Source organism: Argiope bruennichi, chromosome 2 (genome assembly GCF_947563725.1).
Source record: "Argiope bruennichi chromosome 2, qqArgBrue1.1, whole genome shotgun sequence".
Lineage (NCBI taxonomy): Eukaryota > Metazoa > Arthropoda > Arachnida > Araneae > Araneidae > Argiope > Argiope bruennichi.
The window spans coordinates 97,297,962-97,313,801 of NC_079152.1; the positions used below are offsets into that span (position 1 = coordinate 97,297,962).

Sequence of the window (15,840 nt, forward strand, 5' to 3'; positions counted from 1 at the left end):
ATATATATATATATATATACTAAACCAAGCTCTCATTGACGGTTGTTGAAAAAATGAGAATAAAACTTGTTTTAAACAAAAATTGCTTGAACACAAAAATCACGATACCTCTCGATTATAGCAAATCTAGAGATATCGTCATCAACATTTGGTTAGTTTACAGATAATAAATAATAATCCGAATAAAATTGCATAACATAATTGAAAAATTAATTATAGTAAGTTTCTATGCAATAGCGCGCACAAAATATGCGTGAGATTTAATCCAAAAATCATTATTAGAATATCCAAAAAATCATTATTAGAAAATTATTATTAGAATAGTTTTGTAAATAATTAATGAAATCGTCTGCTTAACGTAAAGCAAAATTAATTAATCATAGAATTATGAAAACCCATATATTTATAAAAATTATGTTCGATAGATTTAATAACTAGTTGATAAAAAAATTATTCAAGTTCTATGCGAACATAAGTGAAAGTTAGAGATAACATTAGGAAACAGGAATCTTTTCTATTGAAATTACTTTGCTAAGCAAAAATGGACATTCGTTTTCGCAGTCATAAATTTTCTGTATTTAATTCTATTTTAGTAACCGTAAGTAGATCATTGTTATTTCAGAACTCAAGCAAATAAAAAAAAGAATTACTTTACTTAACTCTCTTTTTTTAGCTTTTATTTATTCTAGACAAATTTTTGACTGAAACACATCAATCCCAAAATAAAAAGAAAGATTACTCCATATTGTATTTCCTAAAATCAGTAAGTCAACTAATACGTGTAATTAATTTTCCACTATTTAAATATTCTTCTAAAGCTAATTGTTTACATTAAACATAATGCATTTGATAAGGAACTAATAAATAAGATATTCTATAGTTTAATTATGAATGCATGACCAGAATATTCTAATGGCTTTATGATTGGAAAATGAGATTAAAAAAAACTTAGTATTAAGAAAATTAAATGAAAATGGCTTTCTCTTGATAAACTAAAATTAATTAATTTTCTTATCTTTTTCACTTTCCAACTAACGTAGATTTCTGCGCTCAAGGCATAATTATTTTCGTTCTAATACCGGATATTAAAGGGATTTCGAAGCAAATTTATGCAGTTTTTAAGGAATATATTGTTCGAATAAAACAGAATTTTTTTTCCATTAATTTCTACATTGATTTTTAAAATTCAGTGACGCTCTATATTTTATACTTTCACCATATTAAGACATTATAATTTTAAAAATAGAAATTGCTACAAAATATATATAAAAAAATTCTTATGGTAACATGAACTTTTGATATTTTAATTTAATAATTTTAATTTTAGACATTTATCCAATGCTTGAATATCATATATTACGATAAAATGTCATATGATGAAACATATTAATATTGAATATTTTAATGATTCCAAAAGTGTCTTTATTAAATGTTTTTTATTATTATTATTTATTTTTTCGAATTCAGGTACGTAAAAAAAGAGGAGGAAGTCTTCAAAGTCTCAATATCAAATTTTTTGACGATTATAGCTTTTAGTAAACTTCTTCTTAATTAATAATTTACTTTCTTAAATAAGAAAGTAAAAATAATATAATATTATGTTTAGTTCTTATTATTTAGTATATGTATTCTTAGTTTAGTTCTTTTTATCTTCTTTAAACTTTTATAAACTTCAAACAAAAATTCTACTGCATAATTTTAAATAATTATATTGAATTAATAGCATCTCAAGTTTATACCGACAAATTCTTATTATTAGTGAATCATATATTCACCAAATAAAATTAGAATCCTAGTGAATCTGGCATACCAGAATAGAAATATGAATTACTATATAAAAATTTGCGTAGTTCTTGTTTTAATTATTTGGAGAAAAGCTTTCAATATTATTTTATGATATGAACATACATCTTTTTTTGCCCTTAGAAAACATGTTATTTTTTTTAATCGAAAATGAAGTTTTACAAATCCTATAGAATATTACCATATTAATGCAACTACGGTTTTCTCAAAGCTTAAAAATAAATTTGTAGCGGTTGCATACCTCTACTACCTTTTCTTTTAAGACAACAGATGACATTACCTTATTAATATCAAGGTATATTTCCCATGACCCTTCTAATTAATTATTAGATTGTGTTCTAGTGAGTATCGCGTTTTTTCATGTACGTGTTTGTTTTTTTCTTGTGAAATGTGGAACTTAGAAAATAATTAAATAACTGTTCTTGAAACTGGTCTGTTATTTTCATCTACCTCATAATGAAGTTATAAAAAGTCTCGTCCCTCTACAAATTCACATTATTATTATTGAAATGTATTTATATGCAGTAGTTCCTTATCTCACACAAATGGCATGTTCTAATTTGCTGTTTAGTGATTAATTAATGAAACTAATTAACTTATTTTATGTTATTTATCTAATAAGGTAAATGAATTAGTTTTCTGAAGCCAGTTTCAATCTTAAAAATGTTTTAATATATAATGACTTAAAAAAATGGCCTTTTAAAGGGTTAAATAAACGAAATCTTTCCAGTATCTTTATGCATTCCCCCCCCCTGGTTTTTTAGTTGCAGGACCCGCGTTTGTGGCTGATAGTGTATAAATTGCTATGACTAAAAAAAATTTCTGTTCTCTATCTAAAAGAAACTGTCAATCATTAAAAAAAAAACGCTACTGTAATCTTATCAGGGAGCTCTCTTCGGTCCATTATCGGCTTCTGTAAATATTTCTTCCCATGTGATCTTTGTAAAGATCTCACTACGATAATAGAGCTCGGATCAGATAATAGAATTCTCTGTCGCCAATTATTCGGGCAGAGAGATTAATGTGCAGCTCCGAAGTAAATGTGCGTGTAATGTCAGATTAATAATTCATCAAACCAGATTGGAAGGACATTTCACAACCACGATAAAGTATTTATTCATCTAGTTTTACTATACTATTTGGAACACAAGCTTGTATTGGAGTTTAGAAATGATATATAAACAAATGGAAGCTTTCGTTGTAATAATAATTAACGAACGATGGATTGTTCCATAAACAACTGCATTTATAATAATCCTTACTAATTAATCATTTAGTTAATGTGTAGAAAACTAGATTGAGAAAAAAATACCTGATTAAGCAATTTCCATTAGCATGTTCAATCCAAAACACCAAATGACTAGAAATGTTAATTCTGTAATCATCTGGGTGGATAATAGATCGCAAAGCATTAAGCCTACAGCATTTTGACATTTGGCCTCCACATTTCAATATCTTTTTATCGCATACACTTTTCTTTTGTTTTATTTCGTTGCCTTTCAAAATATCTTAGAAATTTAATTAATAAATTTTAAAATGGCTTATTAGCTACTTATACATAAAAATTAAAAAATGGGATATAAAGCTTAGTCCTTTTATACTAAACCCTGTTTAATTTAGTATATATAACCAAGCATTTGAATCCAGAACTCATCACAAACATTAAGCGTGATATCTTTTATTGATCTGAACGATTTTTTAGCACCTAGATATCACCTAAAATACAAATCTGACTTATAAGCGGTAAGGGGTATATATATATATATATATATATATATATATATATATAAGGGGTAAGTTGCCTTTCTGATGGATTTTTCAGAAGAAAATATAACTTCACTTAGGAGAAAATTAGAAAAATTTCAAGCAGATAGATTTTCAAAAGAAAATATCTTATATCTTCACTTAAGAGAAAATTAGAAATTTTTCAGACAGACAGCTTGATCATCTTTCTTTCTTTCTCAAGCACTTGTTTGAACTCAAATTTTGATAACACAGGTTTAAAACGTAATCCGGGGATACAACCCATAAAATTTCCCACTTAGTGACATTCTGATGATGTCTCATTTAAAAATTCTTTTACATTGACACTGTATACGGTGAAAAAAAATGATTGATGTAGTTTAGAAACAAATGTTGTTCAAAGAAGAAATTTTCAACTTTTGAAAATGCTAATTTTTCATCACACATTCGCTAGTTATTTGTAAAACAAACTAAATTCATGTTTTCAGTTGTTGTTTCTTTAGCTTTAGTAAAATATTTATGCCTATTTTTGGATAATTTCTGTCCACGATATTCAAATAAAAATCCATCGAAGAATTGCTGAATGGAAAAGAAACAGCATCAGAAAAAATATAAAAAAGACGTATGCAATATGTTTCATTCAATATGTTCATATTTATCCAATAGATAATTTATGAAAACATAGAAATATTCCCTAAAATTATTAATAAAATTATTCAAGAGTTTATGAAAGTTTTGTAAATAATGATTTCAAAGGCGTAGAACTGTATTCATCATTTCAAAAAAGATATCCTTAGTTGATAATTACAAGAATTGAAATGCAAATTTAAATTGTGGCTTAACAAGTCTTTAGCAGTTATGAAATCGAAACTTCAAGTATCTGTTCAGTATAAATAAAAAGATGTCAAACATTTTCTATTTTTAGGCACATGCTTAAGTTCTTAGTAGTGTCAAGGATGCTTTAATAGGTTATTAAATTACGGAAGTTCTTAAACTAAATATGAATAAGCCGTTGTAAAGCGTCAAAATGATCGAATTGCAAAAATAACAAAATATATTTGCAGAATTGAATTTGAAAAATTTTCAAATAAAAAGAGAATCAGTTGATTGATTAGTTATTTTTTTCTTAAAAAATGCTGTAAATTTTTAACAAATATATTCACATTTTCTTTTATTTAAAATAAGGGAAAAAATTATAATCTCAACCTCCGCTTCTTCATTTTTTTAGCTTTTCTATAAATTTAAATAAACAGTAAAATTAATTGATCTCTAAAGATAATACGTGCAGCAATTTTCATCTGCAATTTTTGAGTTAGCTATTTCAAATGAAATACTGAATTATATTTCCTATTGAAAGCAATTCTTTTTCATTGAAAAAAAACTGTCTTGAATTGAATAATGTATACAGAGAGAAAAAAATAAATTCTCTAAAAAATATTCGAATACTTTAGAAAAAAACTGTAAACATTTGGAAAATAAAATGAAAAAGATGTAAAGATTTTGAGAAAATGGAAAATAAAATTTTTAAAAGTTGTAAAAGTCTTATGAAAATGAAAAGAGTCAATTAAAATCGTTCCTTATTGAACTTTGAACCAATTTTTATACTGCACTATATAAAAGCGCCAAATAACTAACAAGAAAATAAATATTAATATTAACTGAATTCGTCTAAAATGGCATCCAAAATAAAATTTATACCTAACTATATAAAAGCGCCAAATAACTAACAAGAAAATAAATATTAATATTAATTGAATTCGTCTAAAATGGCATTCAAAATAAAATTCAAAACTTTTCGTGGCATTTCTTAAATTTAAATTAATTTAACAATTTAAAATATTAATTTTAAATTATTTTAATTTAAATTAATAATTTAAATAATTTAAAATCATAAAAATAATATATAATTTAATTAAAATCTTGAAAATAATTTAAAATTTGCATAATAAAAATAATTTAAAATCTTGAAAACTTTTATTAAAAAATTAAAATAACTTGCATCTTCTGTAGTGAATTTAATGAAGCGAAAAACTAAAACATGATACGGGAGTCGTGATTGATTTCAATAACCTCAAAATAAAACACTAATATCAACGCCATTTTTAATATGAATAAAATATTTAATATGACATAATTTACAAAAAGAAATTATGATTGACATTCAAATTAATATTCCAAGAAAATTCACAAACCGTTAATGGAATCATTTTACATTGATTAAAATTAGTAAGTAGAAGATGGTTCCTAACAGAAAATTCGAAAACACTAAAAAAGGTTAAAGGGGAGGGGGACACGGTTTCAGAAAGAAAATTTAATACTTCCCTGGGAAAGAATTAATTTTAGGGGCTATAAAGCTAGAAATATGGTACAAGGCAAATGAGAATATTTAATTAATCCATTTCAGGTATTTCGCTTTTCTCTTTTATAAAAGTCAAATAATAATTTTGGATTACGGCTTGTAGAAAATTCAATCAATGCACGGAAAATCATATTGACGATAAGATTTATCTAATGTATTTCCAGATCATTTTACTTTTTGCTTTTATTAAAACAGAATAAAAATTCTAGATTATGCCTACTACTTGTGTATCATTAACTAAATATTTTTCTTTAAATCAAAATTGTTCTAAAAATAACAAATAAAAGCTAATGTATTTCTGTCTTATAACGGTCTTCAGGAAGAATTGTTAGATCTTAAGTTACCAAAAATTGACGAAATATAAGTTTATTTTTTTTATTATTATTTATTTAGAAATTCAATCGAATTTCAAGGATTATTATCAATAACCTTGGGGAAATATTGTTCAGAAAAGATATTTATATCAAAATTTAAAAGATTACCACTTCTATGATACCGGTTTGGATATCGAGTGATTTTTCCCTTAATTTAGAATTTTTTAAAAATTAAATTTAAATATAATTTACCATAATCATTTTCAACATTGTGATGCAATTCTAATAATGTGGTGGCAGCATCTAAGTGTGCGTGTATTGGCCGTCCATCGGACAAATAATTTAACCTGGAGCGGACAAATTTCACACAAATTTACTTTGGAGTGTAAGAATAAGCATTCCAGAGCGATTTATTAGAAATTTCAATTAATTAAAAAAGGCAATATTTATCCGCTATAACACCCAAAAGTATCAATTCACACAAACACATTTTTTTTCATTTAAAATTTTTAAAAATTGTTTTTTTTTTAATTATGGATATTTAGATGTGTAATCCATTCCAGAATTTTAGAAATTTTTAAAAAATTATATTTTTAGCAATAGATAGATTTATTGTTGCAATAAAATCAAACCGTTTTCATTGTTTCATAAAATATTTGATCGCTTAATTTTCTTCCATTGTATAGAGTTAAGGAAGAAACATGTCTATTAGCTGAGCAAATCAAAAGAATGAGAAAGTGAAATTACATTAGGACAAAAGACAATATACATTTTGAAATAGATTATCCAGTAATTTAAACTTTTAACAACATTTTGACGTCTTAGGACTCGACTCCAACAGGAAGGTTCATAAGCATACAATTAACAGAAATCATGTGAAGCTAATAAAATAAAATGATACTGATACGGCTTTAATGCCTTTCACAATTTGATGCTTAAAAATATTTTGTTGAGGTAATCATGAGCATCAAGTTACACATAAGAAATTTAATTGAAATTAAGTACAACCAATATTTTCGGTATATCAGCTGGCTACTAAAGATAGCTAGCAAGGAATAATTATTATACATGAAATAGAGAAAGAATTGTAGCACTTTTTTGTATATTGAAAAGTAATACAACTATAGCAGATTTTCGTAATTCATTTACAGTTGCACAGAGACCGCATGAAAAATGTTCAAAATAACATAATAATAATAATTCTCAATAATTACCTAAACAATTTATATCATGTTTTAAAATTTCATAATTCAAACTAATTAACTAATACAACATCTAATCAGCTATTAAGAATGTTCTATTATTCATATGTGCAATGTTTGCTTCTGGTTTTTATATGAGTTGATTCAAAGCTAAGATATTTTAAAATTAAATAATGCCTGAATAATTATGGACAACAACTTCAATAATTTGCAGTATTCTGAATTTCTAATAATTAATCTGAGTAATGAAATTTCGATAAATGTCATTAATTACTTAGTAATATTTAGTTTAAGATTGCACACACTTTTTGAAGATATCCTGTATATATATATATAAAAAAAATAAGATTTGGAAAAAGAAAACGGGATTTATCACTAAAATATTTTCAATAACAAAGGGGGGAAAAGTAAAGTGAGCTAAAATTTAAATAATTAATTTATTTATATAAAATTATTTAAATTCTATACATTAAATAATATCATATACAATTTGAATTGTATATATTAGAATATCTCCAATAAAAAAATTGAAAAAAAAATCTAGAAAAGAAGTTTTGATTATTACAGAGGGGAAAAAAATTAAAGACACTAAAAGAAGAGTGTTATCTAAGTTTGGTTTAAGTGTTTTATATAATATCATATAACAAGATGATTATATTAGGAATACTCTGTATAAAACAAAATGATAAAATATGATATACTGTTAAATAAAAAAAAATCTCCTTCCAATAGAGAGGAAGAAAAAATTAAGAGAATCGAGGTACATCTAACCTGTCTCTCTTGGGCATCTTGGTTCTGGAAGAAAACTGATCCTTTGAACAACTCTTCTTCGTACGGTGACAGGTCATTTGGAAAGATCGAATCTTGGAATACATCGCGACTTGTGCCTTCCCCTCCGTCGCAAGTGGCTCGAAAATTGCCCTGCACCCCAATTAACTGGCTGTTGCCATTTGAATCATCGTCTTGACTGCAGTGGACCACCCCGCTTTGATTAACGTGAATACTTGGTGTGCAGCCCATTGTGGTTCTGGAAGTTCTTCAGTAATAAATCCTTTATATTTTTGGCTGTGTTTCGAACCACATAGTGTCTACAATCCTCTTTAAAAGTGATGACAGTAAATCATTAGAGAAACTTGCAGATATTATTGTTGTTGCTGAAATGTCTGGATATTTTGCCAAGGTTTGATCAATTAGATGAAACCAAATCCGGATAGTTGATGAATTAATTTCGATTCAATCAGTTTCCGTACCACACAATGATATACAACACAGATGTTGAAATCTTCTTTATATAAGTCCAAATTTCAAAGCATTCAATTTTCAAATGAGCTCATAAAAGACTCTATGTCCACATCCACAAATCACTAGTGGATATTAAAGATTCAGGTTCTGTTATATTGTTTAAGAAACTATCCAAAGTTATTTATTAATATTCTCAAGCAGAAGTACTCTCTTAATGTCAATTAATTTTTATTTTCCGAAATTGTATCTTTACATCAGACGTTCGAAACTTGAGTCGAATATTTATTTTACCAATGAGCATTCATCAGTCAGCCTTGACTAGTTTGTTTTCTTCAGGGCACTCATTCATTTGGCAAACTTTCTCTAAAGTTGAAACGCCTCTTTTTCTGTAATCTTTCAGAACATCCCAAAGTGTTTTCTATTTATAAAAAAAGCACTCGACCGCCACTGTTCCGAAGATGGAGGAAAAAGTTTGTGCTTTTTTTTTAAGAAAGTCACCCTCCGGTTTCGGCTTTTTCCGTTTATTTACTTTCAGCTGCTGGAACAGCTTCTGCAGCTTCCGGTTATGTTCGACACCTTTGCTTTCGTACGTACGTCGCTGTCGGGGAGGTCACATCAAATGCTTTTTCCTCCGAGGAACGATCTCCCTTATCACATGCTTGCCTCTGAAATCGAGATAGCTCACTCGAGACAGCGCCATCTATCGCACTTAACATTCACTACGCTTCCACCAAGGGAAAAAAACATTAGCTTCGCAATTTTGGGTAGATTAATTTGCACCTATTTAAATGCAGCTTTTGAAACAGAGCTCAATCACCATAGAGTAAACATTATAAGTTTAATTTCAGGAAAATTTAATCTAAATTATGAGAAGCTCCTTAGAGACAGGATTTAAGCTCCATTAAGATTAGAAGCGCTTTTACTAAGCTGTTGATTCTGGAAGAAATTATTTCAGTCTTTAAACCATCTGTTCTTTGAGAAGAAATGGAGCTTTAAAAGCTAAGAAAATATCCCAGGCATTTGTTTGCTTAACTCAAAGTATTCCGTTAAGTATAATCCCTAAATATTAGTCTAGAATTAAACTAAAATTAAAGATATATATAAATATTCTGGAGTTTAATTAAAAGTTTTCATCTTTTTAAAAGTGCTTTTATCATCTTTTTATTTGAAATAAATATTTTCGAAATTATAAAAGCATTAAAATTGAGGATACTTATAGTCAGTCACCTTCAACATTTACCCGTAAAATTTTCACCGTGAACATTTCTCATAAAATAGCTTCCTAGCAAAAACATTAAATTCATAAGTTTTGTCTAACATGAAAGAAAGCAATTGCTTAAAATTTAATTTAAAATACATAGCTTTTTAAAATATTACCATTTTATTTTAATTAAATTCATTAATTAAATCTTATTCAATTAAAGATTCGATAACAAAATGCGTTATCGAATTCTGTGTACTTTATTTGGGGACAGGAGAGGGGGGGGGAGATCTATGAAAATAAAATAAAGTATGATAAGAAAAGTGAAATTATTATTACAAAGAATAAAATGATATTGAATTCAGATACAATCAATTAAAGTATTTAAATCTGTATTTATTCATATTTATAACGATTGATTTACTGTGCATTTTATTTAAACAAAATTATAAAAAAATTAAGATAATGAATGCATACCTGTTTTAGTCAAGAAAATATTCAAATTTATGTTTAAAAAAATAATGATATAATCTTTTATTATATTAATTCTTTAAGTAAATAAAAAAAGTATTTTTTAAATATGTTTTATAAAATAATTACCGAAATATTGTATAGAAATAATAATGATCTAATTATAAAAATTTACATTTATTAAATGATTTAAAATAATTTATAACGTGACAAATTTTAAAATATAAATTTATTGAACAGTAAATATTGAGTTTTTCATATAAATATTTTAAACTCTTTTATAAGAACTTAAAATTTTATATAAATGCAAACTATTACTCAGATTTTTAAGAAATATTCTAGTTTGCATAATCCTAAGAAATTTAAACAAGATAGGAAATTCATTAAATTATGAATAAATATCTAAAATAATATGTGATAGGAACTTTAATGATTATATTGTATAACATAGCAAATCATATTTTTTAACCTTAGTGTTTACGTTACCATAATACATATAAAAAATAAAACAAATAAATTATAATTTAACTTCACTAAAATTAAAATTCTGTAATTAAAATTAAAACATATTTATAAAAGTTTTGTACTTGAGTATTGAGAGCAAAAATTATGATCCGCTTTTTTAAAATAAGTTGAAAATTTGTTAAAAACCATACAAAGAAACAATGAAGCCTATTAACAAATTTTGAAAATAATTAATTACTAGCATTTTTAATTTAAAACACTATACTGACAGAAGAATTGTTTTAAAGCTAGTGAATAAAAAATGAAGATTCTATCACTCAATTAAGAATATATTATTCAATGGAGAGATTTAATTTAACACATTCAGCCGAATTAACTTGGAAGTGAGAAACTGAATATTTTTCATGTGCCTATATAGGCATGGACAAAATAAATAATGGATAAGAAAAAAAAAAGGAAAAAAAAACTTTCATGTTTTTATGTAACGCTTAAAGTGGTTCGAAAAATGAAGCTGACTTGCTTCTAAAATCAATATAGCGCGAAATCGGCCATTTTTTTCGTTTCATTTTAACTTTAACGAAAAAAAAAATTGTATTTATTTTTATCGTATGTTTTAAAGAAAGATAATGCTTCACGGAACAAAATATTCACTAAAGCAGTTGGTAGCAGGAAATTATTTAAGTCACATTTTCAAAATAGGAAATTAAATAAAAAGATTTCTTCAATACTTTTATAAACTTAAAAAAATCAATTTAGCATGCAAAGCATAATGCAACGTTATTCAATAAGAGAGAGCAGATTTAAAAAATTTTCATGAACGACAATGGATTGAGACACATATGATATATCACTGGATAGAAGAAAATTCAAAGTTTTGTTCTATGGATTCACAATAAGTTCCATTGGCCAGGCAATAAATGTCGAATCAGAAATCCAGACAGAGGAAAACTCAAAATTTTGCTCTGTGGATTCATAACAAGCCCCATTAGCCAGGCAATAATTGTCTAATCGGAAATCCAAATCGAAGAAAGCTCAAAATTTTGTTTTATGGATTCATAATAAGTTCCATTGGCCAGACAATAAATGTCGAATCAGAAATCCAGACAGAGGAAAACTCAAAATTTTGCTCTGTGGATTCATAACAAGTCCCATTAGCCAGGCAATAATTGTCTAATCGGAAATCTATTCTTGCCACAGAAGAAATAATTAGTCCCTTGGTATAATGGAAGTTTAACTAGTGTCTGGAAACAACTACTGTAGCAATTCGATTTTGCAAATCTTGAAGAGGAGTCGGCATATATTTTACGCATACACTATATTATTGGTTGCGATATTCCAAGCTCTCAGCCTCCTCTGTATGTGATTGTCTAGGGTTACGTTCGATTGCAGTTCGGATTATCTCAATATTTTCTTGTGACTTGAAAAGACGGTCAGCGTTTCCGTTTTACATGAACAACCATCGCATTTCCTGTACAAACTGCAAATTTGTGTATGACAAGGCGGTTCTTCCTTGAACTCACAATGAAATGCACGCTGCAATGCAACAGTAGATTCACTTTTCGCATACTGCAGCATATAAAATGGCTTTTCCTAAGATTTGGCCATTTCCTTCTAAACAAACAATAGCGCCATTTTTATTGAGATTATTTCAAAGTAAAACTTTAAACTTTCTTAAAATAAACTTTAAAATAAGACCTCATATATTTTGTATAAAATAACGTATTCTATGCGATAAGAAGTTACTTTCGTCAAGTGATTATTGCTTCAATGATACTAGCGTCATTGTTTGTAATTTCCTTATTTCCTTTAAAAAGTGAGCGTCAAGAGCATTCAAAATCGTGGGTCGTCTGACGTAAGCAATCCCATCTTCTTAGAAAGACTCAAAAAAAAAAAAAAAAAAAAAAAAAAGGTTTTTTAAGACAGTAGCTGAAATATATTAAGGAATATAATAAGAATTTTCCCGAAATTTTATGAAATGTCTTGCTTTGCAATACCTTAATCATTGTTTATGTAATTTCTAAATATAAAATCATTTCGAAATATTCCTTATAGATTTCAAAATTACAAAATTAAATTTCATTTTCACAGAGAATTTAGTTGAGCATAAATTTTTAGTTTATACAATAAAATTTCAAAAGATTTATTTAAAAGTTCAACTCTTACAATATTTTTAATTTTTTTACTCAATTTTATTTAGTTCGACTTATATTTATAAAAATGCAATTCTGTAACTGCTAATTTACTCCCTCACGTGCCAAAATTTTAAATTTTTTCATAGTTACGTATATTTAAGTATAATATGCTATTTTAATATATTCAAAACTAAATTTGCAGTTAGTCCACAAATTTTAATTTCCATTTCATTCTATACATGTGGCGCCATCTGGTAGTTCTTGAAAAAAATAAGATTTCATTTATTAATTAAAAATTAATAAATAAAAAGTGCAAAGGTAATATAAATAAAATATTCAAAACTTAATACAGTGGAGTTTTGTACGGTTTTTAAAAGTAAAAATTGTACAAAATTTTGAATAGTTTTTTACTGCTTAAAAATAAATAGATATGTTTTTTAAGTATTTTTCTTATGCATATTAAGAAGATTTTCAATCTTGTTGAATCCTATTCAAAACTGAAGGTAACAGGATGAAAGCTAATCTCGCTTAGATGATGAAACAGAGAGAATGTGTTCGCCTCCATTTTCTTTTATAACGCATTTTCTGTCAAGTTTCTTGGTGTAAGAAAAAATGCAATATGTATTTGAGAACCTTCCCTCTGATCAAATGAATTCCAAATTCTTTACAGACTATAGATTTTCATATCAAGAACGAATTTTATTTATCTTGTTTGTCACACTTTTGAGCTGCTATGCTCTCATAACAAGGAGAGACAAATAGGTAATCTACTCTTTGATGTGTTTAGAGGTTCCTCTTTCAAAGAAGCTCCTTGAAATTCATTGGAGGATTTGAAAAGGAAAATTCTTTGGTGCAAAAATTATGTACTGAAATTCTTTACTAGTTATATATTTATTCCTTCTATTTTGATGAAATTTTGGACTTCCATGTTTTTTGCATGTACAAACTTGACGTACAAACCCGATTCCCACTGGCAGACATCTTGGAAAATATGACAGACATATACAATTTTGGTATAAAGATCGGATATGAAATTTTAAGTTCTAGCTTGTTGAGACTTTGAGTTATCATTTTCAAACTTTTAAAAAAAATTTTTTTTTTCGAAGTAAGGAAGCTTCCATTTTAAGATCCATCAAGATATCCGAATTAAAATTTTTAATGATGACAATACTTTGCGTCTAATTTTTTAAACAAAAAAGTAATAATTATGATGCCACTTTCGCACGTAATTTTCCTAGGTTAATATCAACTGGTATATAAAAAAATCATTAGATTCTATTTTAATATAAAATAGAATTATCTTGTCCAATTAACTAAAAAAAGAAAATGCCAGTTTATGCTTGAAAATTTAACCTTGTTAATGTAATTTTTCTTCTTTATACACGCTTGACTTGAAACAAGAACTTGAAATGAAAAGCAAAAGCCTCGTAAAACTAAAATATTCACAAACAATGTTACCCTTTTCTTTAAGAAAATGTAGAGTTTTTATTTCTTTTTGATCATGGAGGCATAATGAATATGTATCAAAAGCAGGATTGCAAAGTTTGATGTTTTCAATTATATTTAGCCGCCTCTTATGAAACAAGAAAATTTAATTAATCATTTTTCTGTACCCCGCAACATATCGAAAATCTTAAAATATTTTCAAAAAATGTTTCATAAAAATTCAAAAAAAAAATTTTTTTTTAAGTAAATTCTTATTAACCTACTGGAGTTTTATTTGCTTCAATGAATTTCTATCTTTTCTCTTTCTTAATATGTTTCCATAATTAAACTTTAAACTAAAAAATGCTTCATTTTTTTTTCTTTCGGAAAGAATTATAAGTATTAACATAATAAATAAAAGTCAAAGGAAGGAGGATGAATAACTAAGAGATTTAATAAAATATTTTGTTAGGAAAAAGATTAAATCCGAAAAAATTTGTTTTCAAATGCAGTTTTCACCGAATTGAAACCAAAATTATCGTAACAATTTATTTCAAGTTTCTATTATTTATATTTGTACTATATTTGCTAAGTATACTTCATGCTCTTAAAATATATTAAGTATGTTTTAAGAGCATAAAGGTTCGAAACATATAAATAAGTTTGTTTGTTTTTAATTTTATGTACTTCTATCTATAAGAATTGTGTACTATCTATAAGTGTACATAGAAAATTGCGAAAAACGCATGCAAGTTGCGAGTCCACAAGCCGTGCACTTTAGAAATTTCAACAGAGGTTTACTGCCAACGTGTGGGCATTCATTATTTTTTCCAATCATTATTTTTGGTGATAGTCTTTTCGTACCACACTTATTGCCCGTACTCCTGAATGGAATAAAGTGTAAAGTCTCTATCCAATAAAAGGTAGCGTTATGATCAAATTCTTTATTTACAGCTTCATTTACATAAAACTACAGCTCATCATCTAGGTTAAATGAGCTCTAGGTTAAATGATTCTTATTCGACACAACAAGGATAGTTCCTCGAATTCTTTCGGAGAAACCTCCCTAGGAAACAGCTAGCCGACTCTTTAGCGTTCTCGCAAACAGGCCGTAGCTCCAGGGATCCACTGAATCTTTTCGGGTGGAATTCTCGTCGGACAATCCGCTCTCTGCCTCCTTCTCCACAATTCTCCCCTCTCTTCCAATCTCCTCGCACTTTTATCCTGTTCCCACCCTCATTCACATCGGACCATTTTCCCGGTTATCCAATAGTCGTTCAGCAACAACTTCACCGGTCTACCGTCGACCGAGGGAATCCGTTGGGGAGCCACCCTTTACAATGTAAAGAATGCAGGTTTACATCTGTTTCAAATACAATGCAGGTGGGGTCCCTTATCTGGACTCGCACTAATTGCCCAGATGTCCTTACTTTAAAGGGGTTGACCACCTGGCACTTCTGGAAGCACTTACACTGTGGTAGGG

The 15,840-nt window shown here is 27.3% G+C and overlaps 1 protein-coding gene across 4 annotated transcripts in view; it reads right to left on the reverse strand.

Annotated features, from left to right (window-relative positions):
• Positions 1–9,266, reverse strand: part of LOC129957213 (high affinity cAMP-specific and IBMX-insensitive 3',5'-cyclic phosphodiesterase 8B-like) — a 517,725-nt gene extending 508,459 nt beyond the window's left edge. For all 4 annotated transcript variants that reach the window (XM_056069456.1, XM_056069465.1, XM_056069448.1 and 1 more), the window contains exon 1: positions 8,193–9,266. In XM_056069456.1, the coding sequence (XP_055925431.1) occupies positions 8,193–8,441 (249 nt within the window). In that variant the 5' untranslated portion in view covers positions 8,442–9,266. The remainder of the gene's footprint in view (positions 1–8,192) is intronic.
• Between the last annotated feature and the right edge of the window lie 6,574 nt (positions 9,267–15,840).